This window comes from Myxocyprinus asiaticus, chromosome 20, assembly GCF_019703515.2.
Source record: "Myxocyprinus asiaticus isolate MX2 ecotype Aquarium Trade chromosome 20, UBuf_Myxa_2, whole genome shotgun sequence".
NCBI lineage: Eukaryota > Metazoa > Chordata > Actinopteri > Cypriniformes > Catostomidae > Myxocyprinus > Myxocyprinus asiaticus.
Genome location: NC_059363.1, coordinates 34248905 through 34276130, shown reverse-complemented (window position 1 = coordinate 34276130; position 27226 = coordinate 34248905). Strand labels below are relative to the sequence as shown.

At 38.3% G+C, this 27226-nt stretch overlaps 2 protein-coding genes across 3 annotated transcripts; both read right to left on the bottom strand.

Annotated features, from left to right (window-relative positions):
- Positions 1 to 550: 550 nt before the first annotated feature.
- Positions 551 to 26375, bottom strand: LOC127411222 (ezrin-like). Of its 2 annotated transcripts, XM_051646630.1 has the most exons (13): positions 26052 to 26375; positions 19722 to 19805; positions 17471 to 17566; positions 16014 to 16288; positions 14998 to 15081; positions 14621 to 14767; positions 14192 to 14288; positions 9786 to 9949; positions 7749 to 7879; positions 5201 to 5361; positions 4959 to 5051; positions 2979 to 3317; positions 551 to 1886 (listed from the first exon to the last, which is right to left on the bottom strand). In XM_051646630.1, the coding sequence occupies exons 1-13, from the start codon at positions 26061 to 26063 to the stop codon at positions 1722 to 1724; spliced, it is 1848 nt and encodes a 615-aa protein (XP_051502590.1). In that variant the 5' UTR covers positions 26064 to 26375; the 3' UTR covers positions 551 to 1721. The 2 variants fall into 2 exon arrangements, with proteins under 2 accessions (XP_051502590.1, XP_051502591.1); XM_051646631.1 differs by lacking the exons at positions 16014 to 16288; positions 17471 to 17566; positions 26052 to 26375 and having other exon boundaries at positions 19722 to 19780.
- On the bottom strand, positions 9974 to 13964 carry LOC127411228 (proteoglycan 4-like). Its single transcript, XM_051646643.1, has 2 exons — positions 11817 to 13964; positions 9974 to 11777 (listed from the first exon to the last, which is right to left on the bottom strand). Exons 1-2 carry the CDS (start codon positions 12537 to 12539, stop codon positions 10989 to 10991), a joined length of 1512 nt encoding a protein of 503 aa, XP_051502603.1. The 5' UTR covers positions 12540 to 13964; the 3' UTR covers positions 9974 to 10988.
- Positions 26376 to 27226: the final 851 nt, after the last annotated feature.

The window sequence follows — 27226 nt, the reverse complement described above, 5'->3', positions numbered from 1 at the left end:
AATCTTCATTTGTGTTCCACAGAAAAAAGACAGTCATACATATTTGGGATGGCATGAGGGTGAGTAAATCATGAGAGCATTTTCATTTTCTGGTGAAAATGAATTCAAGGTAACAATTGCAGGTAACCACTTTTTTTTCTTTTTTTTTTTTTTTACAATGTACAGTTTGGTATGAAGAAAATTAATCATAAACCAGTGTCTCATCATAAGTATCTCATTATTAATCATTTAAAAAAATCCCATCTGTTAGTCCTGATTTCAATGAAAGTCAGAATCATCTATGGAAGACTTTTATGGGAGGTTTATGGTGAAGTAACTCAGTGTAGCTAATGATCACTGAAATGTTTTCCAATGGTACATAGTAATCCTGACCCCTCACACTATTGACCCTTTGCATATTTCAACAAATGGTTTCCAGGCTTCATAAGTTGTTGTCTAGCAACATAATTAACGCTCTAGTCCTTGAATAAATATCAATGGCCCTTTGTGGGCTCGTGCTGGCGCACACTTTTCATAACCTTTTAACAGCCTTTCTGTGCATCATCGCCAATGGCACTTTAGGTTCTTTAATGGTCACAATATACATGAAGGACATCTGGGTAAATAGACAAGGCAAACCTTTCCGTTATTTCAAATGATTTCACTGTCAAGACTGAGAGTGGTGTTGTGTTTGTAAAACAAGTCCCAGATTGCAGTAATTCTTTTTTCTTTGCAAAACTGAACAGTTGTTTGATCAACATAAGACATGAAACATTACGGCATGTGGCACAGACCTCTGCCAATACATTTGTCAAACAGGTTGATGTAAAACATTTAATTCTTTGGCAGTAGTAAGTACATTTATTTTGCCCAAAAATGAAAATTCTGTTAGCGTTTACTCACCCTCATATTATTCCAAACTCGTATGACTTAGTTAGGAAGAAAGTTAGCCTCGTTCCCCATTCCTTTCCTTGTGTGAAAGAAAGAACATTCTGCCTAACATCTCATTTTGTGTTATAAAGTTGAAAAAACATGTTAGATGGGTTTGGTTATTTCCATATTTGGGCAACCTATCCCTTTAACCATGTTTGACCATTCATTTGTCATAGTAACTGATAGACATAGACAGCAGATGAAATTCAAATCATTAAACAATTTCATATATTTTTTGTATTTTACACGGAAAGATACAAATCTAATTTGCTCTGTAGCTTTCTTTAAAAAACAAAAAAACAAAAAACATTAAGTAGTGGCCATAACAAACAAGTCAATCACATTCAAGTTCTTCATAATTATTTATCATAGCATATTTGCACCAGCTGATTCATGGATTTGTCCTTTTCACCTATAAACCTTCCGTTTTTAGAGGACGGTATGGTGTTCATGGCACTAAATACAGCCTTCTGAGTAATATAAATGATCTTTCAAAAAACTTCAATAAAAGATGGCAACAGATAAATGATTTCTCAAGCCAAAAGCTTTGGCACAATTAGCATAAATAGGATCTTGAGCGTCGAAGGCACATTTTGACAATGTAAACATATGTTTGACAGTGGTCACAATGCACACATTTTTTGGTCAAATGAATACAAGTTACTTGTGTTGTGTGTACACATTTTACTGGAGTTATGTAAATAAGTGAGACCATGTGGGATAATTAGACAAATTCACCATTGAACAGTAATGGGGGAGATGAGCAGAGTGCTGCTGTTTGTAGAGGTTTATCAAAGGGTTTATCAGCATTACAAGGCTTCAAACTCATCAATTCTTTGCTTAGTGTTGCCCATTCGGATCTGACGAAGCGTCTTGTACTTGTCCCTCCCGGCTCGTACATTTTCATTGTGCAGAATGTCATTCTGAGTCTTCTTAGTGTCATCTCGGGCCTCGGCCAGCTCAGAGCTCAGGGCCTGCAAAAAATAAATAAATAAATAAATATAGTCACTCACTAGACTAGTGAAAATAACAGTAGAGGAAAGTGGGAGGTGTAATCAAAGATTTGAAACTGAAACACTGTATAATCCACACTAGTTGTGTTTCAGACCTTTGCTAATGAGCGAAACTGTTAAGTGAACAAATCATAATTTTCTACCTCCATACTGAAAAAAAAAAAAAAATACAAAATTGTCAGGCAACCCAAAATTTCAAGTCAAAAACATTTATTTAATCTGACAAATTAGGTTACGCCAACTGAATAAATTATGGGTTAAATAAAGTAGACGTAGATCCTTGTGGCAACAGTTGTTACCACTTTTTTTAGTGCATGCAGTGACTATTAAATTTTAACCTTTGCACAGTCTGGACAAACAATGAGTCAAAAAAGAGAGACAGTAATTATTTTTGGTCCATTTATCACATTTTGCCAAATGTAGTAGATTATCTGGTACTCTGTGCATACAGAAAATCTGTATACTTTGCATAGTTTACATACTATATAATGCAGAAACAGTAAGAGCAGTATGCTAGTGTGTTGTACTGAACATAGCCAACAGATACGAGTCAGCAGGATAACTCAAAACACCTACTTTACTAATTAGATGTCGACCGATAGTGGATTTTGCAGATTCCGATAACTAAGGTGGCGGAAGAATAGTTTTATTATTATTATTATTAGTCTTTCCATACTGTGATGGGTACAGACATAAAGGCTTCAAAAGTCTAAAATAATAAAATCCCAGATGTGCACTGAAGTGAGGACAAAAATATGGATAAATATGGTCTATGATGAAATATTTAAAATACAGCAAATCCCCACATACAGTAATAGTTTTTATTTCGCCTCTAGAGGCCACTGTAGAAACAAGCTGTTCTTACTGTAGAATCCTCCAGCACCAGCTACAGAGGAATGAAAAAAACTATCGGCCAATAACCGATTGTTCCACAAGGTAACTATCGGCACCGATTAATCAGTAAAATGGATATATCAGTCTACCTCTATTACTAATCCATACATAATTTTAGCTGTTATATACATATATACTATACATGCATGCATAAGTTACCATGAGTTGTTTCTGAACACGCTCGTTCTTCTCTGCCTCTGTAATGCGCTCTTCCTCATTACGGTGGTCCTCTATGCCCTCCACCTGGAGCTCAGCGCTGTAGGTGCTGTTGTTCTCTTCATGATCATCATGCTCATTCTCAAATCTCTCCAAAGGTTCCTCCATCGGAGCGGCCATAGGCGCAGCCATAGGCGCAGCCATAGGCGCAGCCAAAGGCGCAGCCATAGGCGCAGCCAAAGGCGCAGCCAAAGGCGCAGCCATGGAGGCAACCACAGGGGACGCCATTACATTCTGCAACTCCTCACGGGTCTTTACCAGGTCATCCTGCACCTCTTTAGCCTGAGAGGAGCAGATTCAATTATTAAGACAAGAATGTAACCATATTGTCACTATTTATGGGATTACACTTTAAATGGATAACCTTTAAGAAAAATTGTATGAGAAAACCTACTCCCAAGATGGATTATTAAAGGAACGTTCTGGGTTCAATACAAAAGCGTGTGCAACCACCTGCCTCTGTTGCCACTCCCAAGCAAAGATGCTGTAGCTTTCAGAAGATAATATCATTTTTGTTAAATGCATCCTATTTTCTCTGTGGAAAAATAGCCGTCCAAGTGGGGGTATTCCTCCCTACATCACTACGCCATGATACTGCCACAGCAGGCTTTTGAGAAAGATAACTCTTATAAACTTCATCTAGTGCTGTGTAATGTGAAAAGGTGTCAAACTGTCAATATTGTTTTAGTCCATAGTTTCATTAAAGCTACAAAATATATGTAGGCTACAAAAAGGTGGGCCCAGGTGGGCCCCAGTTACCACCACTTTCATTGTATAAAGGAAAAATGCAGTGATAGTAAATGGTAACAAAGGTTAACATTCTGCCGAACATCTCCTTTAGTGTTTCATGTAAGAAAGAAAGTGATTTGGGACACTATGAGGGTGAATGGCAGAATTTTCATTTTGAGGTGAACTAATCCTTTAACCCTTGAATGCATACAGTACCTCGGACATTAGTGACCCGGGACCTCATTCCACCCCCTATTCCTCATCTATTTTTTTTTTTTTGGAGTTATGCCAACACCTCTTCAGTATTCCTCAACTATTCTCTTATGAATAGTGCAACAAAATTGCCACAAAAAAAATAAAAAACACACACACTCGTAGTATCTCGTTGGCCGTGGCAGGCGCGAGTACTGACAAGCTGTGAGGAAGGGTCTTCGTGACCCTATGCACCGACATAAGTGGTGGATAATTTAACTTGGAAACAATTTTATATATATATATATATATATATAAAACTGCTTAATTACCAAAAATGTATAGGGCCATTAAAAACCCGAGATATGTAATAGTGTTACTTTTTTGTGCTTCCATAAATAATATTTTTATGATTATTTCATAATATATAAGTTTGCTATCACATGATATTTATTTCTTTGTGTATTACAATACAAATAAGTACTATATTCATACAACTACCTACTATCACATTGATTTTCTGTGTGACAAGTGTGAATTATCAGGATTCCATATGTGTGTACACATGCATATTATACATGCTATTTCTTACTCAAGGTGGCGCTGATGTTTCAGTGATTGACTGTTTGATTCACTGTTACAAAAATCAACAGCTTTGGCAATATTGTATGTACTACAGTCATGCCAATAGAGCTCACTGAATTGATTGACTTGATTTATATTTGACATTGCTATTTGATGAAGAATTGTGGAAATAAACTATAGCAAGTACAACACATGAACAGTATAATATAGCTATTGTCATTTGAGTGTACTACTGACACTCAATATGAAACTTGTGCATCTATTTAGACTCAAAACATGCCTTAGGAAATACATATGTGTAACTTGTTCTATATTTGTTGCATCATCTCTTTGAAATATAAAAAAATATATATCAATGGCCCCTTTTTAAGTTAATATTATTATTTATGAGCCTAAATATATCAGCTTGCAACTCACCCTGTTCTGCCATTCATTGGCTTCCTCTTCCTTCACTCTCTTGGCTTCCTCTAGCAGGACAATCTTCGCTGTGTACTCGACCAGCTCTGCTGCCTTTAAAAACAACATCAGCATGGTATCATCATCAGCAGCCTCTACTCCAGTTCACTTTAGATTCAAAATATTTTCCCCAGATGTTCTTTTACACAAATTGGCAGAAAACAGAAAGTTTGTTACTGATCTCCACTGTTTAAGGTGCTCACCAGCTGCTCCTGAGTTTTCATCTGATCTTCAGCTCTCCTGGTCAACTCTTCTTTAGCCATCAGTGCTGCCTTTCGTTCAGCCTCCAGTCGTACTGCCTCCTCCTCTACCCTTCTCCTCTCCTCCTCCAATTTTCGGGCCCTTTCAAACTGTTCTTGCAGATCTGAGCAATACACAAATCCAACCAGAAGGGAGCAGCAATCATTCAGCTATAACACATCATTTGTTGCATGTGCCAAGTCTGAGTAGGGTTGAACTGGCAGACATTTTGCATACGTACATTAAATCCAGTTAAATTTAGCTTGCTTAATCATTTGTCCTATCTATTTATTTATCTATCTATAGTATCTATGTACATATGTGTGTGTGAAATATTTATATATATATACATATATATACATATATATATATATATATATATACATACAGGTGCATCTCAATAAATTAGAATGTCGTGGAAAAGTTCATTTATTTCAGTAATTCAACTCAAATTGTGAAACTCGTGTATTAAATAAATTCAATGCACACAGACTGAAGTAGTTTAAGTCTTTGGTTCTTTTAATTGTGATGATTTTGGCTCACATTTAACAAAAACCCACCAATTCACTATCTCAAAATATTAGAATATGGTGACATGCCAATCAGCTAATCAACTCAAAACACCTGCAAAGGTTTCCTGAGCCTTCAAAATGGTCTCTCAGTTTGGTTCACTAGGCTACACAATCATGGGGAAGACTGCTGATCTAACAGTTGTCCAGAAGACAATCATTGACACCCTTCACAAGGAGGGTAAGCCACAAACATTCATTGCCAAAGAAGCTGGCTGTTCACAGAGTTTTGTATCCAAGAATGTTAACAGGAAGTTGAGTGGAAGGAAAAAGTGTGGAAGAAAAAGATGCACAACCAACCAAGAGAACCGCAGCCATATGATTGTCAAGCAAAATCGATTCAAGAATTTGGGTGAACTTCACAAGGAATGGACTGAGGCTGAGGTCAAGGCATCAAGAGCCACCACACACAGACGTGTCAAGGAATTTGGCTACAGTTGTCGTGTTCCTCTTGTTAAGCCACTCCTGAACCACAGACAACGTCAGAGGCGTCTTACCTGGGCTAAGGAGAAGAAGAACTGGACTGTTGCCCAGTGGTCCAAAGTCCTCTTTTCAGATGAGAGCATGTTTTGTATTTCATTTGGAAACCAAGGTTCTAGAGTCTGGAGGAAGGGTGGAGAAGTTCATAGCCCAAGTTGCTTGAAGTCCAGTGTTAAGTTTCCACAGTCTGTGATGATTTGGGGTGCAATGTCATCTGCTGGTGTTGGTCCATTGTGTTTTTTGAAAACCAAAGTCACTGCACCCGTTTACCAAGAAATTTTGGAGCACTTCATGCTTCCTTCTGCTGACCAGCTTCTTAAAGATGCTGATTTCATTTTCCAGCAGGATTTGGCACCTGCCCACACTGCCAAAAGCACCAAAAGTTGGTTAAATGACCATGGTGTTGGTGTGCTTGACTGGCCAGCAAACTCACCAGACCTGAACCCCATAGAGAATCTATGGGGTATTGTCAAGAGGAAAATGAGAAACAAGAGACCAAAAAATGCACATGAGCTGAAGGCCACTGTCAAAGAAACCTGGGCTTCCATACCAGTTCAGCAGTGCCACAAACTGATCACCTCCATGCCACGCTGAAATGAGGCAGTAATTAAAGCAAAAGGAGCCCCTACCAAGTATTGAGTACATATACAGTAAATGAACATACTTTCCAGAAGGCCAACAATTCACTAAAAATGTTTTTTTTATTGGTCTTATGATGTATTCTAATTTGTTGAGATAGTGAATTGGTGGGTTTTTGTTAAATGTGAGCCAAAATCATCACAATTAAAAGAACCAAAGACTTAAACTACTTCAGTCTGTGTGCATTGAATTTATTTAATACACGAGTTTCACAATTTGAGTTGAATTACTGAAATAAATGAACTTTTCCACGACATTCTAATTTATTGAGATGCACCTGTACATATATATCGGTGACTAATAATCAAGCTTATTACATGGCTCTCTGGAACACTTGATTCTAACTGTTGAGTCAGTGTTTCTGCAGTAAAATATTTTGTATAATGATAACATATAAAAACAATATAAAATAATCCTATAGATAACCTAATATACTGTACAACAATAGAAACTATATTGAAGGTTGTCCCAGCCAATCCATTTTCTTATTTGCTAGTCTATCATACATGATCTGTCATCTTTCATAAGAAAATAATTTTAATAACAATCATTATATAACTAAAATGTTTATTTATGTATTTATTTGGTAAGTAGCTATGTAAAAAGCTGTATAAGGTACAGTCAACCTGTTATTATAGCAAACTAAACCCCATCAGGGTGATAAGACTCCTCTGATTCACAGCAGAGTCCTGATGACACTGAAAGGATTTATTTTGCTGTAACAACTAGAAAACTGTACAATATTCCTTGCTTAAATACTGTTATACTTTATCATGTTGAATTACTTCATCTCAGATATAATTTGCTCATTAAATTTTCTTACCTCTCTCAACCTTTTTGGTTTGCTCCTCAAACTGGTACAGCTTCATCATCATCTCTTGCTTCTCTCTCTCCACCTTCTCTTTTTCTTTCTCTATTGCCTCTCTTTTCTTCTTCTCATTTTCTAGCTGGGCCCTGGGAAGAAAACAAATAGCTAGCATCCTCATACAGAATGTGACACATTTAAAAATGGATTAAGGAAAATGCTTTTTCTTGTCGCAAAGTGTATCAAGATCGGGGGGGAAATAATATTGGAGCAACATAATTTGTGTAAAAAGAATTAATAACAAGAGGTTATTTTGATATCAATTCATAAAGCGGGGGGGGGGGGGGGGGGGTCCTTTTAATCCAAGTGTGGGTGGTTATAGTGATTTAGTGTAGATACAGCAGCAATTGTTATAGGTAAAAATTTGTCAACTTTCAAAATCCTTAAGACATCAACATGCTTTTTTTGTTGTTGTTGTTGTTGTTGTTGTTTTGTTTGAGCAACAAATTAAGATAATACATATTCAAAACAACCAGTTCAGAATGGGATGTGCCATTTCCTGGTAATTTCAGTCTAGTACCCAGTTAACAAATAAATCTCCCTTGTGATTGGATCAGTCAATGTGAGCCCACTTTGATCATTCTTCAGAACAAATCTATTTGCCCCACTTAAGAATAACAATGTGTTTTAAGGGGGGCCTTTAGCCCCTGCAGAATGGGAGCTTTTCACCCAAAATACGATCCTTTCTTATTAATTAAAAAACTTTAATCACCTTGAACAAAACTGAAAATGACAAATAAGTATTTATCATTGCAGTGCATAGTGACAAACAGGAAAATGCTGTGGTAGTTTTTGTTGCTATTTAGTGTTTAGGGAAAAAAATCAAATCAAATCAAATGTGTCTTTACCTTAAAAACACTTTAGCCTTTTTAGTTATTTACACTGATGGCAAATGAAAGGCTGGATTATGGCCTGGGCCAATAGGACCAGTATTCAGACTACCAGGGACTTCCAAAGCCTTAGGCCACCCAGCCCAAGACTGCCAAAGAAGCTAAACACCAGGGCCTTTGGTACATGCAGTGCAAGATTACCACTAGGGCCCCTGGGACCCTCGGCAAATACGGCGAGCTGATCGCTAGGGCCCTCTGATGATGCACCATGAGCAAAACAACAAGGCCCATTGTTGCACACAAGAAAGCTTAACCAGAAAAAGTTTGAATGCTTTAGATATTTGTAGAATACAATTTGTAATCATCCAATGTCAGCTAGACAAACCAGCATACACTTTTCCAAATTATTTCAGACAAATGGAGGGGGGCCCTGGGCAAAGGCATTTATCTGTAAGTATGAGGACACGTTAATCAGTAAATGTTTTTCTCTTCTTAATTTTTCTGCCAAAAAAACCCAACGACCCCCGCCCCCACCCAAGCTGAATAGCTGGTCTCTCAGCCTGGTCTGTTGGCTGGTTTTAAAGGGGTTTAGGGCCTTTTTTAGCTGATCAGGTAGGGAGACCAGCTTGAATCCCAACTAAATCAGTTGAGCACCAAATTGGCCAGGCTAGGAGACCATCTTTAACCAGATAAGACCAACAAACCATCTAAGGCTGGTTTAAGCTGGAGATTTTTTTTTTTTTTTTTCTCAGCAGGGCTAATATCTAAGATCTTTAAGATCCAAGTACACACAAACACACTTGTGTACATATATGGATCAACAGATATAATTGTATTGTATGTATGTGTGTGTGTGTATGCATGTATGTATGTGTCTGTACGTATGTGTATAATTATTTTTTATTATTATCATCTATGTCTTGCTGCTGTTTTTGTATGGTTGTACACTGGAAGCTCCTGTCACCAAGACAAATTCCTTGTATGTGTAAGCATACTTGGCAATAAAGCTCGTTCTGATTCTGATAATTAAAATTTTTTATTTGATTATAAAATTTAAAGTGGTGATGATCTGTCCTGACCTGCTCAGTTTCTTGCGGTGCCAAACAGGGCAGCTTGTCTTTCCTATGTAATGATGCACTCTGAGCAATGAATGGCGCTTCCTCACCTCTCCATCTGTCTCTGGTGTTTCTCCTCTCTGGCCTGTGCCTTCATCTGCTGCACCTCAATAGTGTCAGGTTTCCTGCGCTGCATGTAAAGTTCATGGTTTCCCATGCACAACAGCAGGATGCGCTTGTTAATGCGCAAGCGCGATGCATAGAACACAAAGTCCTGGAAGACCAAGAGCGAGTAAAGTATGTGACACATTTAATAATGTTGTAAGCATAAATAATGGGGTAAATGTTTTCCAAGCATTCTGCTTAAAGGAATATTCCAGATTCAATACAAGTTAGGCTCAATTAACAGCATTTATGGCATAATGCTGACTATCACAAATTTTGACTTGTCCCTCCTTTTCTTTAAAAAAGAGCAAAAATCAAGGTTACAGTGAGGCACTTAGAATGGATGCAAATGGGGCCCTTACTTAAACGTTAAAATACTCACTGTTTCAAAAGCATAGCTGCAAGATTGTAATGAGGCAGATGAGGATCTAAATGCAGCTTTAATGAAAAACAAAAGACGAACAAAGTAACTAAACAAAATAAAACGAAACAAAAACATGGGAAACCAGGCACAGAACATGACAACACATGTAAAGACTGACAAAGATTCAAGGGGAAAACAAGGGCTTAAATACATGGGGGCAAACAAGGGAACGAGGAACACCTGTGGAAACAATCAGGGGAAAACAGATCATAAAATGAAACTACAAAAGGACTACAAACTAACAGGAAATGGGAACTAAACGAATTTCAACAAAAGTCAACACAAAAACAGGGAATATGTGACAGAGCCCCCCTTTTAAGGAGCAGATTCCAGACACTCCAAAAAATAAAAACAAATTGTCCATGGAGTGTGGGGGAAAACAGGTAGTTCAGGGGGGTACAAGGGGCAAGGGGAGCAGAGGAACAAGGCAAAGTCAGGGAGGTTTGAAACCAAGGCGGAGCTGGAGGGATGGAGAGCCAGAGTGACGCTGCAGGACTGGAGGACCAAGTAGACCAGAGCAGATCAGGCGGGCAGCCAGGAGACCGAGGAGACCAGAGCAGGCGGATGACCAGGAGACCAAGGAGACCAGAGCAGATCAGGCGGATGGCCAGGAGACCAAGGAGATGACCTCAAGGTGGGGACTGGGTCAGGAGTCCTGGGAGGCGGCTGCAGGGCCAAGACAGGGTCAGGAGGCCTGGGAGGCAGCTGCAGGACAGGGACTGGGTCAGGTGGCTGAGCCGCTGTAAGGAGGAGTCTCTGGGGGAGCAGGCGGAGCCGCTGGAGGAATAGTCTCTGGGGGAGCAGGCGGAGCCGTGGAAGACTCTGGGGGTGGAGCTGTGGAAGGCAGAGCAGGCTCTGGGGGCGGAGCCATAGTAGGAGCAGGCTCTAGGTGCGGAGTAGGCTCTGAGGGCGGAGCCGTGGAAGGAGCAGGCTCTGGGAGCGAAGCAGTGGAAGGCGGAGCCATGGCAGGCTCGAGACAAAGAGTCTTGGATGAATGGGAAATGACCTCCATGGTCGCGAACATGGGAAGAGACTCAGGAACGACCTCCGTGGTCATGTTCATGGGAAGAGACTCGGGAACGACCTCCGTGGTCGTGGGCATGGGAGGAGACTCGGGAACAACCTCCGTGGTCGTGGGCATGGGAGGAGACTCGGGAACGATCTCCATGGTCGTGGGCATGGGAGGAGACTCGGGAACGACCTCCGTGGTCGTGGGCATGGGAGAAGACTCGGGAACGACCTCCGTGGTCGTGGGCATGGGAGGAGACTCAGGAACGACCTCCGTGGTCGTGGGCATGGGAGGAGACTCGGGAACAACCTCCGTGGTCGTGGGCATGGGAGGAGACTCGGGAACGATCTCCGTGGTCGTGGGCATGGGAGGAGACTCGGGAACGACCTCCGTGGTCGTGGGCATGGGAGAAGACTCGGGAACGACCTCCGTGGTCGTGGGCATGGGAGGAGACTCAGGAACGACCTCCGTGGTCGTGGGCATGGGAGGAGACTCGGGAACGACCTCTGTGGTCGTGGGCATGGGAGGAGACTTGGGAACGACCTCCGTGGTCGTGGGCATGGGAGGAGACTTGGGAACGACCTCCGTGGTCGTGGGCATGGGAGGAGACTCAGGAACGACCTCCGTGGTCGTGTACACGGGAAGAGACTTGGGTACAGAAACTTTTCTTCTCTTCCTCCTCCTCTGGATAGCCGAAGTTGGCAACGCCAGCACTGGGACGGACGAGGCTTCTATCTCGTTGGCCGTGGCAGGCGTGGCCGTTGGCTCATTGGCCGTGGCAGGTGTGGGCTGGTTGGCCGTGGCAGGCGCGAGTACTGACAAGCTGTGAGGTAGGGTCTTCATAACCCTATGCACTGACATAAGTGGTGGATAATTTAACTTTGAAACAAGGGCTGTGGGAGGCTGGGTTGTGGTATAGCGTGGAGTAGACTTAAACTTGGTGGTGACATGGCGTGGAGCAGACTCAGGTGTAGCTGTGGCATGACATGGAACAGGCTGAGGTGTGGAAGACTCGGAAACGGGGTTGAGAGGAGGTTCCTCTGAAGCGAATGTCTCTGAAATTAACTCCACATATTCCTCCCACGTGTAATCACCGGTCTCTGGCAATTCCCTCCACTTGTGAGCTAGGAGACCGATCTGATACAAGGACTTCAAGTGGGAATCGGTAAATCCTGTGTATCTGGCAACGGTGCTAAACAGAAGAGAGTATTCTCTAATTGATAAGTTTGCTCGGCTCAACTGGACAAAGCACGCTGCTAGATCCATTTCGGATGGTCAGTCTTTCTATAACGAGGCAGACAAGGAATGAGGATCTAAATGCAGCTTTAATGAAAAACAAAAGATGAACAAAGTAACTCAGAATGAAACGAAAACATGGGAAACCAGGCACAGAACATGACAACACATGTAAAGACTGACAAAGAAACCAGGGGAAAACAAGGGCTTAAATACATGGGGGCAAACAAGGGAACGAGGAACACCTGTGGAAACAATCAGGGGAAAACCAATCATAAAATGAAACTACAAAAGGACTACAAACTAACAGGAAACAGGAACTAAACAAGAATTTCAACAAAAGTCAACACATAAACAGGGAATATGTGACAAAGATGTAAACAATATGCATGTTAACATGATTTTAGTGTGATAAAATTGCTTGTCTTTTCTGTGAAAAGTACTACCTAATAAAAACTAACTAACCTAACTTCACTGGCATGAGGACGTAACTCTGTAAACCCTAAAACAGCTGTAAAAATGACGATTCAAACAACTTCACACAAGTTGTAAAAGAAGAATTAATATAAGTGAATTTTTTTATTATAAGCTTCTTATTTCTGCATTTAAACTATCAAAAATTTGCCTCATTCATTTCTATTGTAAGTGCTTCACTATGACCATGATTTGTGCTTTTATTATTAAATCTGAATTTTTTTATTCTTTTTTTTGGTAATCAACACTATGCCACAGATGCTGTCCACTGAGCTTAACTTGTATTGAACCTGGAATATTCTTTTAAATTGTATTCAACATATGAAAGAAAGCTGGTATGAAAGACCAATTCCGCCTTTTTAGGGAATATTTGCACATTAATTGGAATATTTAAAGTAATAATTGGAAGCAATATGAGTCAGGCAGCTTGAGGCAAGGTTGAAAAGCAATATCATGTGGAATAAAAATATGAGGTCCTTCCTGTAGACTGGTCACAAGACTCTTTAAAATTATCTTTGGGCACAACAAACAATAATATGTAAATGAAACTAAATGAGATAAGTCGTTTTTCTGGGAGAGAGAGAGAGAGAGAGAGAGAGAGAGAGAGAGAGAGAGAGAGAGGTGTAGTTTTCCAATGGTACAGTAACATGATCAGTTTGGATGTATGACCTAGACTAATATCAGACATTAGTGCCACAACTATGGGCCATATAATACTTCAAACTCTGCAGATATAATTATTTTAGGAGGTTAAAAATCAGTTTCCTACACCTATGGCATATGGGTTGTCGACCTACTTCTGGGGAAGTTGACGTTGTGCAGTGTGATATAATATACTTCATCTGAAACTTTGAAACAGCATTTGCTAATTTGTTAATTATTACGCATGCAATACATTGAATATTTGTACTTTTAAAGATAATTTTTTCATGCCACAAGATCTAGAAAATTAACTAGATTTAAGATAAACACAAGTTTGAAAATGAACTAGTCAAGGCAGAAATGTGGTTCAAAATGGTGAAAAGTTTAAAAGAAATGGTGACCTGTCACAGCACCATTCCCTTATGCATTTTAACCTAAAACCTTGATGGTGATTAAAAAAAGAAAACGGACATGTTTTGCATTAAATACCCATTTAATTTTGGAAAATAACACACATCCATTGTTGTAATCTAAAATTAATGCAAAGAGTGAAATGTAAGACTTACTGGGGCCTTTTTGTCAATGGGCTTGATAATGAACTTCTTGTCATTGAATGAGATGTTCCTTATTTCACTCCATGGAAATCCAATCTTTGGCGTCAATCTACGTAATGAAGCACAAGATGATTTCAGGAACTGACAATGTTAACCTTAATGTTTAATGTCTTTTTTGTGCATTGTCAGTTAATATCAGATAGACCACAAACATTGTGGTACATTAGGCCTTAGGTGCAATGACCTCCCAATAATAACAACCATGCGGTCATATTGACTCAGAACCCTCACAGCTCTGATTTTTGTGGGTTTGGAGAGTGACTCCGCAGATCATTGACCACAAAGTCATGACAGCTGCCACTCTGACCCCAATATCCCTGACTGATCTGACAGCATTTCTAAATTAGAACTGGTTTTCCTCACAAATCTGACAGTGCTTACCTGTCATCTTTCTCATAGATATTAAGTCCCAAAGCATCCACTCCCAACCACAGGTCTGTTCCTTTCTTGTTCTTGATGTCGAAGTAATTGACGCCATACATCTCCAAATCCTGTGAGATCTTCAAATATTCAAGCATGGCATCTTCTCTAGTGACAAGGAATTCAAAAAGATGATTACAATTTTGAACAGCACTAAAGGGATATACAGTAACAGTCCAAAGTTTGGAGAAAATGTAGATTTTTTTGGTCACTACACATTTCAATTTGTGATTTTCAATAGTTTTGATGCTTATTCTAAAGAGTGGGAAATTGTAATAATAGATAATAAATAGGTGCGTCCAAACTTTTGACTGGTGGTATATATTTGTCAAACTCACTTAAGAATGCCTCTGTGTTCCTCATGCCATATCTGGATCCTCTCCTCCCATTGCTCTTTAGAGAGTTTGTGCTGGTCGAGCACTCTGTATAACAGAATATAAAACTGTCACAACATGTGGCAAGCCATGGCCAGAACCACACGTCAAAATGAAAACTGTCTTGGTCACAGGATAAACACTATTACGCAATGTGCTCTAGTATGTAAATAAAATAAAAATAAATTGACATTTTTAAGATTTTCAGTGCAGTTCAACAAATGTGTGGCCTGAACCTCAAAACTTATGCAAATACACTGTAAATGTAATGCTATGACAAAATTATTGTTTTTATTTATCTACTTTACTAATTTACTTAATTTCTAGTTTTCAGAGTTTCAACTCAATTTTCCTCATCTGTAATGCAAAAGTGGTCAATAAAAGTGCAATAAACTTATCACTGTAGGTTGTAACTTTGGCACTGCTTTTATTTTACTTAAGAATTAAAGGTAGCAATTAAACTTAAGTTTTCAATTTCAATGGGTTGAACTTTTTTGATCAGCCACATTATACGGACTCACTGACAAGCACCATCTCCTCTCAGACATGTTAGCAACGACTCCAGTGTGTTTACCTTTTCCTGTGGTGCGACCAGAACCAAGTTGCATCAGCAGCGTGGGAGACCCAGGTTTAGAGACCACGTTGAAACCAAGGAGTAATCGCATTTGCATAATCAGTGACAAGTGCGATTTGGAGGTTGCATTTTTCCCTCTAACACTATATTTTGGTTAGGTTGGTGTTTTGGGTTTGGGTAGTAGTGTACAGTTTATAAAACAGGTATTCCTCTTCACTGTACTACAGCCTGTACGACTGAAAACAATTTACCCAATTAGCCCATACGCCTAACAACACTTACCGCTTTGGCCACTGGGGGCAGTGTTTTGAATTTCAGTAAGCACAGAGACTGATTTTTAGCTAAAGAATAGTCAATCAACTGTTTCTGATTTCACTGTGAGATCAGTCTAGCCAAGATAGCATACCTCTGGGGCAGCAGCCGCTCAGATGCTAAGTACCCATCTTTGTGGATTTCGCTGGAGTGGTCTCCAAATTTGGCTTGTACAGAATAGGAGGCCAGTAACACTGCCGTCTCTGGAGGGCAGTAGATCTCATCGCTCAAGATGGCTTCCTTCACTTGCATGAAGAACAGCTTTTTCGTGATGTCCTGAATCAGTTCCTCAGCCACGTCTTCAGGGTAGTGCTTGGCCCTGAACTTAAACTGCAGAGGGTTCTCTTGCTTTACCTCTTGAGAGGATACCTATTAGAAATCCGAATGAAAAATGATGGTTGGGTAGTTGTCTGACTGAGATGCTGTGATTAGACACATTATGGATATACAATAAAATAAGACAAATATATAAAATGAGAGCAAACAAGCTTTAATATAATCAATAATCTTAAAGTCAACATGAAATGGTGTTTGCAAGCCACATTTCTTCTGTAATGTGACATATTAAGTAAAACATAATATTCAACGAGAAAAAGGTATAGGGTAGGATTTTATCCCTTGGGAATAGGGTGGATCATGAAAAGTGCCAAAGTGAGTGAAACGGTGTCGTAATCAGACGAGGTTTTAAACGTGAGTTTTAGATGGAGGTTTTAATGAGTAAAATGTACCTCCCTAACCTTAAACTTTAACCTAAAACCTAAGCAAATGTCCTAAAAGCAAATGAGGGGTGAACAAAATAGACATCCTAACCCTTAACCAATGCCTAAACCTAAACGAAAGTGTCCAAAAACAAAATGAGAATTGAGAAGCACATTTTTTGAAGCAACCACGTCATCAAATGTCACTTCTATGACACTTTGGTTTCACGTCTCAGCTTGCGTGCTTGACTAGTGTCAAATCCAAAGTCCAACACTCTATGAGGTGAGCTACCCCGGAAGCTAATCAAGTGGAAATAAGTGCATAAATGTAGGTGAGTCTGTATTACAAGTGGCAGCTGTTTACTACTGTAACTAGGCAACAACTCAAGAAGACATCAGCTTCGCTGTGTATTGAAGTATTCATCTCTTTGGATTTACCACCAAAACTATACATGCACAAAACGACAGTTATGTTTGTCTGCCACGGATGCACTGAATGTGCAATGATGTGAAGAATATAAGCGTTTGTCTGCCGTGAGCCCGTAGATGCATTGCAAGAGATGTGAATAATATGAGCTGCTCTCTGAAGTGGATTTATTTGGACACAAGCAGATATGACAAAATGCATTAAACCATAATAACTGCGATCGGGAGCCTGCAATGATGATAATTATACATCATCAATAGCGGTTCACTTCCACGATTTGGTACGATTGCATTCATATTAGCAGCGAACCAAGTACCCCAGACCACCTTTTCAAGTGGGCTCGGGTGCGGTTTGCGGGTGCGCCCCGCAAATATTTATATATATTATTATATATTTATATATTTATAATATAATAATAGCATATACCTTTTTATCCAATTTCAGCCATGTAAGAAAGCCTTTGTTGTCCATGTACTGCAGACCAAAGTACCATATTTCACGCAAGCCCACTGTCTTAACCACCTGAACACAGCAAGACGGGAAAAAATTATGATTGTTGACATTTTTCAACTTATTGTAATTACAAGTACATAACAAAGTAATACATGTGTGAGTAAAACATTTTGATTACCCTTTCTTATGACCTATATTTAACAATTTACACCAAATCACCACAGCACTGAGTAGACAAATATCAAGAGTGCAGCATGATGTTATTGTTATAGGTCAAACAATGGGAGGGTTTTTCCTTTTGTGAGATATGAGAAAGATTAAAATAGGAACTCCTGGCTGAGAGTTCATGCCATCAACAGGGAGGAAAACTATTATTCACCCAACTTTAATGCCTTATCAGTTAGGTGTGAACAAATAGGCAGAGACGGTGTCCACCACCTTGCTGTTATATTCCATATGTCATGTCTTACCATAAACATTACCATAAAACAAGGTTGTCCTGCATTACTAATGTGAACAGTATCTGAAAAATGATTTACACCTAGTGACTACCCCAAAGAATGATTTTGGGTGTGACTAAGGTGACAGTGAATGCTTTTGCAATTAGTTTCAAGTCTGAACAGTTTAAGTCATTGTCATAGAAACAAATTAGTGATATTACATCTTATAGTAGTGCATATACAGCAGAAGTAGTAGTACAAGTAGTGCATAGTAGTATCAGTGTGCATATTGCATGCATAAGTATATGCAAATGCATTTAAATGTCTTGGTAAAGGAGATTTTAATGGTGAGTTCTTCTAATTTAATAATATGATGCATGAATATTTAAATCACAAAGGGAAAAAAAATATTTAAATGTTTCTTATAACAAGAACATAATCATTCCTAATTTATTCATAAATAAAAATCACAGTGACAAGTAAAAAGAACAGTCATATAGAACTGTTTAACCCTTTAATGCATACTTCGGGTCTTTAGTGACCCGGGACATCATTCAAACCCCTGTACCTCCATTTTTTTCATCCATTCATTTTCTGGAGTTGTGCCCACACCTCTTTAGTATTCCTCAACCTTTCTCTTCTGAATAGTGTAAAAAAATAAAATAAATGCTAAATTGCTAAATAAATATGTTTTTTATAACTGCTTACTTACTAAACGTGTATAGGGTCATAAAAGACCCGATATATGTAATAGTTTCGCCTTTTTCTCTCGCTTCCATAAATCATATTTATATGATTACTACATGTGAATATTTCATAATATATACCTTTACTATCACATGATATTTATTTTTTATTTATTACAAGAAAAATGACATTATATTCATACAAATGACTACTATATCATGTTGATGTGTGACAATAGTGAATTATCAGTTTTCCATATGCATGTACACATACATATTATACATGCTATTTCTTACTCAAGGTGGTGCTAGTGTTTCAGTGATTGACTTGATTTACAATTGACATTGCTATTTGATGAAGAAACAACATGGAAGTAAACTATAGCCAGTGTAAAACATGAACAGTATAATATGGCTATTGCCATTTGGGTGTACTGCTGAAATTATAAAGTTGTGCATCTATTTAGACTCAAAAAGTGCCTGAGAAAATACATACATGTGTATACCAGCCAGTTATGTCTCATGAAATTTCAGTGTGGAAGTAATAAAGACCCGAGTATGTAGTAATGTTTAGCAAAAAACCCATGCATTTAACGATTAAAAGGGTTAAACGTCATCCATGGAGGTTTGGATACAGCATCACACCTTGAATGGCTAAAAATGACTTTCAAATACCTGTATGTAGTGGAACCCATGCATCAGAGAGTTAAAACGTTCTTTTACTTTCAAAATGGGATTGGGTTATGAACCTTAGTAAGGGTAGACACCATACTGTATATTTGTTCACCATATACATACAGTACATATTTGCATATATATATATATATATATATATATATATATATATATATATATATATATATATATATATATATATATATATATATATATATATATATATATATATATATATATATATATATATATATATATATATATATATATAACTTATACAACAGACTGTACGTCTATCCCTCACTCATTTCCATTTGTGACATTTTAAATATGGTGTCTACCCTGACTAAGGTCTATTAAACTACAAAAATCAGTTTCCTTTATTGTACAGGACTGACTGAGTGTACGGCAGCTGAAACTTACCTGCTCAAAGAGCTGTTTGCCTGTTGTAACCGTCTGTATTGCAAATTCCAGTTCGGCATCCATTGTGGTGATGCGGACATTGATCTGCAGAGAACAAATACAAATTGAAAAGAAAGAAAAAAGCGTATTTCATTGTCACTGATCGAAGTATTTGAATATTACACCACAAATGACTTGGTACTTGTACTGAAATCTTATTAGTTGACATTAGTTGGCCGAGTAAAACAAAATGTGCTTAAAATATATATTTTTTAATATTTCAGATGGCAAACACCTGAATTGCATCATACCCCTGTCAATTAGAGATGTCACAGAGATGTGATATTACCTGCCAGACTTACTGTATGCAAGATTATAACTACGTATTATGATGACATGTAATGGCATCCATTTTACATCTAATCATAAAATCAACGTCAATAATGCCTTGCTGATAGATACAGTATGTATTATGTGATGTTCTCCAGATGATGACATCTATAGATGGTTTGCACAAATTCAAAAGATATTTCAAGGTATGACAGTATTAATATGTGAAACTCTAATATAATTTCCGATCTATGTGGTTTAGCCTTAGATTTAACAAAGTAAAAATTTCAATATTGAACATGAACATTCCAATGCTTTTGGAACTTAACATGTACTGTACTCTTGCAAATAAAACTACTGTTTAAACAAATACCCAGCAAGTAGTGTGCAAGTAGTAAAACAATTAGGGGTTTTCTGTACACATATGAAATAAAAAATCAAATCGAATCTCTTGTTCAAGATCACGTCTCAGTCCAGCACACTTTGCACAACCTTTCGTAACAAGCCAGTGAACCTTGGCAGAGCCTTACAAGCATTGTCAAAGTTACACAACCTTCATGTGAGCTTACTCTAGAGCTGTAAAGATAAACCTTTTCAACATGTGCAACAAATGTTAGAAATGTTTTTGAGTAACCAAGACATGTGCACATTAATTCTATCTAATGCTTCTTTCCTTTTGGTGCCTGTTGGCAAAGCATGGAATTGAAAAAAATCTCATAACCAGAATTTATTGATATTTAGGCACAGAAACATCAGTGCCTCAAATCATGAGAAAAGTGGCAACTACTACAATACTCACAATGCAATAACTGTTAAACCCTCACTGGCATATCATAGTCTTAAGCCACCTCAGCAAGTAAATGATCTGCAGTTTAGACCCAACACTAGATATTTGTCACGGTTGCAACAAAATGCACTGCTTGGATGTGAATTAAAAAAAGACTAAAAATCAATGCATTACCTCTGTTACAAACACTTAGTGCTAGTAAAGTTAAACAAAACCTATCCTTATTTTAATACACCATTAATTCAGTCTTGTACTTTTGTTGCTTTTAGTCCATGTCCATTAGCTCTGAGGCCATATGCAAGTGTAGACAAAAGTTTGTGCTGACAAAATTAACCTTTAGCAGATATATGCAGAATTTAAAGCCTTTCACTTCTGGGAAAAGGGACCAAAAATATTAATGACTCGTGCTGAACTACACCTATGTTTGTTAAATCATATGCTCTCTAGAAGGAAAATGTCCCTCTCCAACAACCGAAAATCAAGTAGCAAATCATGGCTGTAATGTAACTAAAGCTTACTGGCTGTTTAAAAAAGGAACAAGCCCTTAGATACATCCTGCCCAAACTTCCTTGTAAATGAGTCAACAAAGTACAGAAAACTGCGCTCGTCAAGCTGTTTCATAGGGTCTTTCATAAATCTATCATAAATCAATTCATAAATTTAAATTGGTGCACTTATATTCTAAGTGGAAATTTTAGTTAGAGATCTGATGTTGCAAATAACATGTAACAGTATAAGGACAGGCAAGGAGGAGGCGGGAACCGGCTGAACAGTCAACGTAAGTGTAATGTCAAAACTCAAACTTAAAACAACATAAAACATAAGGACACACAGACACACATGCAGCGCGGCCGCTTGCATCTCTCTCTCTCCTTGAACTGGTGTTTCCGGCTCCCCTTCAGTACCGGTTTTAACCACCATGCAATTGCGTGGGGCCCCGGGCGTCGGAGGGGCCCCTGCCCTGGTAGGAAAGCTCTGCAAAAACCGCTTGAGGGGTGACATGATGTTCTGGGTACATGCATGAATACGCTGTTGTCAACGCTCTTAGAGCGGTTCAAGTTAGAGGTCCACCGGGTCCGGGCAGTTTTTCAAGTAGGACTTTGGTTCAGGTTTGTTATTTATGAAAAAATATACAGGACTTCCGAACTTGTTTCGCCCATGAGTTAGGGGCCGTTCACACTGAATGCGTTTTTGCGTGCATCTGCTCTGTTAGGATGAATTAAAAATTATGATTTAAAATCAATTAAATGTAATTTTTTAAGTAAATTATCTAAATGGGCCCCTGGGTTGGTCAGTTGCAGAAATCATAAACCTGCCCTTGATCCCCTTTATCTCGCTCTCCTGCTGATCAGCCGATTCAGCGCCAGGCATGTACCCTCACGGCCCGGCCACGCCCTCCTCCTCATCACACTCCTCCCCCGCCCGATTGACCTACTCCCCCTCATCTCTGGAGGGGAGATGCTGCCCTTCTGGCCACTCCATCAGCCGGTGGTCCATGCAACGCAGCCGCGTGCGTCTCTCTCTCTCTCTCTCTCTAACTGGCCCCTCCGGCTCCCCTTTATCTCGCTTTCCCGCTGATCAGCCCTTCTTGTCACATAATACATTAAAACAAAAAAGAGTAGGCACAAAGTGTCCAAGGTTGGGGATTCTGAGTATGCAAGACTATCAGTGTACATCAACGAAACATTAGATAAAGCACAAGAGAGTTTAAGTCACAGGTCTCACTAGTATGGTATCTGAACCCATGTGGCCTACTTAAAGGAAGCACTTATGCTTTCAGGAATTAAATATCTTATGAGTTTGAGGATCTTGTCTATAAGAGGCCAACAATCTGAGATATGATGGTGTTCCTGCATCTATTGAGTGGTTTACTTTTGGCACATACTGTATACAATGTGTTGTAATCCACAGAAAATAAAATTAATAATCTCAATGCCAGTATGGAGACTTAATCTTTAAAGCTTGTCCTTCCAGTTGGATATGTCCTCACAATGGAACAGCACACGTGAGGGCCACTGTTTAATCCAGCAGTCACCATCTCCATTAGCAACCATGAGCTATTTACCAGAGCTACATATTTCATCTAGCCAGTAGAATGGCTCAAAATACATCAGAACTCAGTGTGACCCAGTGGCAGTCCATGAGGGAATTTTCCAAGGTGGAAAATATGTAAATCAGTATTGAAAGATCCAACCAATAAAACATTGCAGTGGGTTTAATATCATGTTTTATAATGTGTTTTTGCTGGTAATTATGCTCCCGAACATAGATGATCTCCAGCCCCTGATGTCTTAAGATAGTCTTGATAACTACCAATTTGTTTTAATCTTTCTGATCACCATCCCAACACTAGTCTATACAGTAAACGAACAGAACAAACCATGCAGTGCCATCTACTGATTATGATCAATGCAAACATTTATAAATGAATGGAGGGCCCCATTCCATTTACAACATCTACTCAGGCAGTATGTGTAGAGGAACTACATTTCTCCACTGCTTCATTAAGTCGAATTTATACATGATCCTGTCATTCAGTCTTTCATGTTATTTTAGATCTTCCAATAACTTGTTGTATTTCATTCATATTTGGTCAGTTTTAAAGATTTCTATTCACCTGTCACGTTAACAACACGCAAACTTGATGACGCATGACATGATACTGAAAGCTGATTGGCTTGACAGGTTCCCACTGATAATGATTGGTTATGAATGCGGAACTCAGAACTAAAAACTCAGAAATCAGTCTTGACTCTTTCGGACGAATTTTGGATGGAAGCAGATGACTTTGCGCCATTTACATATCCATTTTGATTGGCCAATTTACTAATGAGAGGAGGCTTTAATCTTTCGAACGAATTTTGGATGGAAGCAGATGACTTTGCGCCATTTAAATATCCATTTTGAATGGCCAATTCACTAATGAGAGGAGGCTTTATGCGATCAGCCTCCTCTGACATTTATACAGATTCATACAGTGATTTAAGAAATATTCAGGGTTCAATACAAGTTAAGCTCAATCAACAGCATTTGTGGCATAATACTGATTACCACAAAAATTTATTTTGACTTGCCCCTTCTTTTATTTAAAAAAAGCTAAAATATGGGTTCCAGTGAGGCACTTACAATGGAAGTGAATGGGGGCCAATTTTTGAACGTTAAAATACCTACTGTTTCAAAAGTATAGCCACAAGACATAAACAATATGTGTCTTAACATTGTTTTAGTGTGACAAAATAACTTACTAACCTTTTCTGTGTAAAGTTATAGCCAATTTTACAACTTTGTTGCCATGACAATGTAATGTCAACAAACCCTACAACACTAAAATAACAGAATAATTAATATAAGTGTTTTTATAAAATTATTAGCTTCACATTTCTGCCTTTAAACCCCCCAAAAATTGTCCACTTTCACTTCCATTGTAAGTGCTTCACTGTAACCTTGATTTGTTCTTTTTTTTAAAGAAAAGAAGGGACGATTCGAAATAAATTTTTGTGGTAATCAATATGAGTTTAACTTATACTGAACCCAGAATATTCCTTTAAAAGTTGCCATGGGGGGCATAAAGTTCCTAACAAGATGCCATTACTGTATACACTCCATTCCCCTCAAATCACAGATATGCATTTGCACTCAACACAGGTTTCCAGGGTTCTAAGTTTTAAGTCTTTTCTTGGCAAAAATAATAATAATAATAATGTTTTGGTCACTTAAAAATGTATGAATTTAATTGCAATATAACAAAATAGTAAAATATCAAGTTGCATCTGCAAACAAATGAAGCTGCTAGACTTTTTCTCAGAATTAACTTTTAATTATCCATTAACTTTTCTTATTCATTTGCAATCACTCTGACCAACTGGTACCAAGGTGTTCCTTACATGAACCATGGACACGTCCCACAAAGTTTGACAACCAGAAAGTGTCCACCACCAGATCTTGTTTTGTATTTTTGTATATATATATATATATATATATATATATATATATATATATATATATATATATATATATATATATATATATCATTTAAACACTTACAAACAAATAAATATCATTTGATTTGATTCTTTGAAATGCAGTGAAACTCATCAGGTGTAGCATAAGTGTCCAAATACTTTTTTTAAATCATTGTATTGTAAGATCCCAGTTTTTTTTTTTTTTTTTAATTACTAAAAGATCTTTTAAGTGATCCCAAATATTAAGGGTTGCATAAAGAAAAATCACGATCAATGAAGTTGAATTACAAGGAACCTCTCTCGAATGTTAATGACATCACATCCTGGCATTCAAATGCCAAAGTCAATTCAACAAAGTATGTTCAATGTGCAGCACAATCTGCATCTAGCTAATATTTTACTTTAAAGCATTCTGTGCCCTCGAACACAGCATGAACTCATCGCCATTGTCTAAGTCTAGTTAATGTGTAAAGACTTGTCTTCTTGAGGCAAGTTAACCATCACTTGAATAGTTATTGTTTTCTTAAAGTTTGAGGTATTCACTACCACCTTCTTTGAAAGAAGGGGTATAAAGGTGCCACTGTAATTTAGAAGAAAACCACTAATTGTAAGCATTAATAAGATAAGTCATTCTTTGCTGTCAAAACTGCGGGGAAAATGCTGAGGCAATATAACAATAAAGTGCTGCTTTATCTTGCTTTAATTGCTAAAGACCAATCTTTACAGCACAAGACAGGCTTTCTTTTCTTTAAAAATCATGGATCTTATCATTCAGAAAAGATTACCCAAAATATTGATTGTGATATTGAAATTTATATTGCTAAATGTAAATTGTATGTAATGGAATGTGAGTCTTCTTTACAGGCATTTATATGCAAAGGCCTATTTCAATACATTGTAATGAAACACAGTGCAAGCAAAACCACTAAATAAGACATATTAATAGGGTGCAATGTATTTATCAAATCGTAATACAATCTGAGAAATAGAATCATAATGGCATTATACTACCTAAACCTATGCATTAATATATTCGATTATTATTGGGCTACTTGTTCAAAACAACAATACTTCAATGACTCAATTCAATAATGAATTAAGATACCTCATGTCTAAAACTCAAGCACTGTGTATATACTGTAGGCCTATTAGCTATACATTTACAGTAGGCTTTGTTTCCATGTATGACATTATCTCATTTGTTCTATATAATGTATGTACAGTAGGCTAATAAATAGCTTAATGTTTAATAGAAAGAAAAGAGATACTCACAGGCTTAGGCATTGTCAGTCTTGTGTTGGACTCGGATCAAGCGAGAAAAGTTAACCAGGGGAACACGCTGGATCGTGTGCGCTCTTATGCGTCCGATGTGAGAGTTACGCAGTGAACGCAGGCTGTGAGGCTCATTTCTGACTCATTTTCTAAAGATGGTGTCAGAGCCTCGCCCCAACGAGATCTAATACGATACGTTAGACAAGTTGAGTTAAAGAGTGCTCTCTGCTTACTCGACCTTTGATCGGTCTCACTCCCGGTTTTCACTGCAAGCGCGCTACAAAACTACGCTTGCGCAGCTTGATTACAATGGACTTCTAGTTGTGTCGCGTTGCGTCGCTAGATGTTCAGATGGGGTGTCAAAATAGAAATCCTGCTCTATTAACAGACCACTAACACATTACATCATGCCAGTCCTTACGCGCTGGGAGGAGAACGCATGGTCGATACCTAACTTACCGCAAGGTAAATATCTGGTCAGTTCTCTTCATTTTGTACCTTAGTACAGGTGCAGCAATAAACACTCTCAGTATAGGCAATCTGGACTGTAAAAGGAATAGTTTGTTCACCCCACAATTAAAAGTTCTCTCATCATTTACTCACCCTCATGCCATCCCAAATGTTTATGACTTTCTTTCTTCTGCAGAACACAAATTAAGAACACACATTTTCTGTGTAGGTCCATACAATGCAAGTGAATGGTAACCAAAACTTTGAAACTCCAAAACGCACATAAAGGCAGCATAAAAGTAATCCAAATGTCTCCAATGGTTTAATCCATGTCTTCTGAAGCAATCCAATTGTTTTGGGGTGAGAACAGACCAAAATATAACTCCTTTTTTGAAAATATTGACATCAGCAGTCTCCTTGGCGATCATGATTTCAAGCTTGATTACACTTCCTAACGCCATCTAACGCTCTGCGCATGCTTCAAGCACTAAAGCCCCGTACACACTTTAGCAACTTTAGCGCTTGATGTCACTAGTCTCTATACTGTGAAGTCCCCAGTGGCCGTTTCTACTGCTGTCGCTCTAACGTTATTGGTAGACTGCACGTATGGCAATGTCTTTTGAAAATATGATCACAGATGAGATGTAATGTCGATGAAACTAAGATTTATTTCTAATTTGACAATGAATCAGTTTTCTTGTCCCTAACATGCATATTCTGCAGGG

Bases quoted from the DNA above. Each gene is read 5' to 3' on its own strand.
- LOC127411222 (XM_051646630.1), bottom strand. The intron at 17,567-19,721 runs GTAAGTTTCAGC...TGCTGTGTTCAG, and splicing joins GCAAACAGCTCTTTGAGCAG to GTGGTTAAGACAGTGGGCTT. The intron at 5,052-5,200 runs GTGAGCACCTTA...TTGTTTTTAAAG, and splicing joins TGAAAACTCAGGAGCAGCTG to GCAGCAGAGCTGGTCGAGTA.
- LOC127411228 (XM_051646643.1), bottom strand. From the start codon at position 12,539: ATGGATCTAGCAGCGTGCTTTGTCCAGTTGAGCCGAGCAAACTTATCA. The intron at 11,778-11,816 runs GTCGTTCCCAAG...ACGACCACAGAG, and splicing joins CCATGCCCACGACCACGGAG to GTCGTTCCCGAGTCTCCTCC.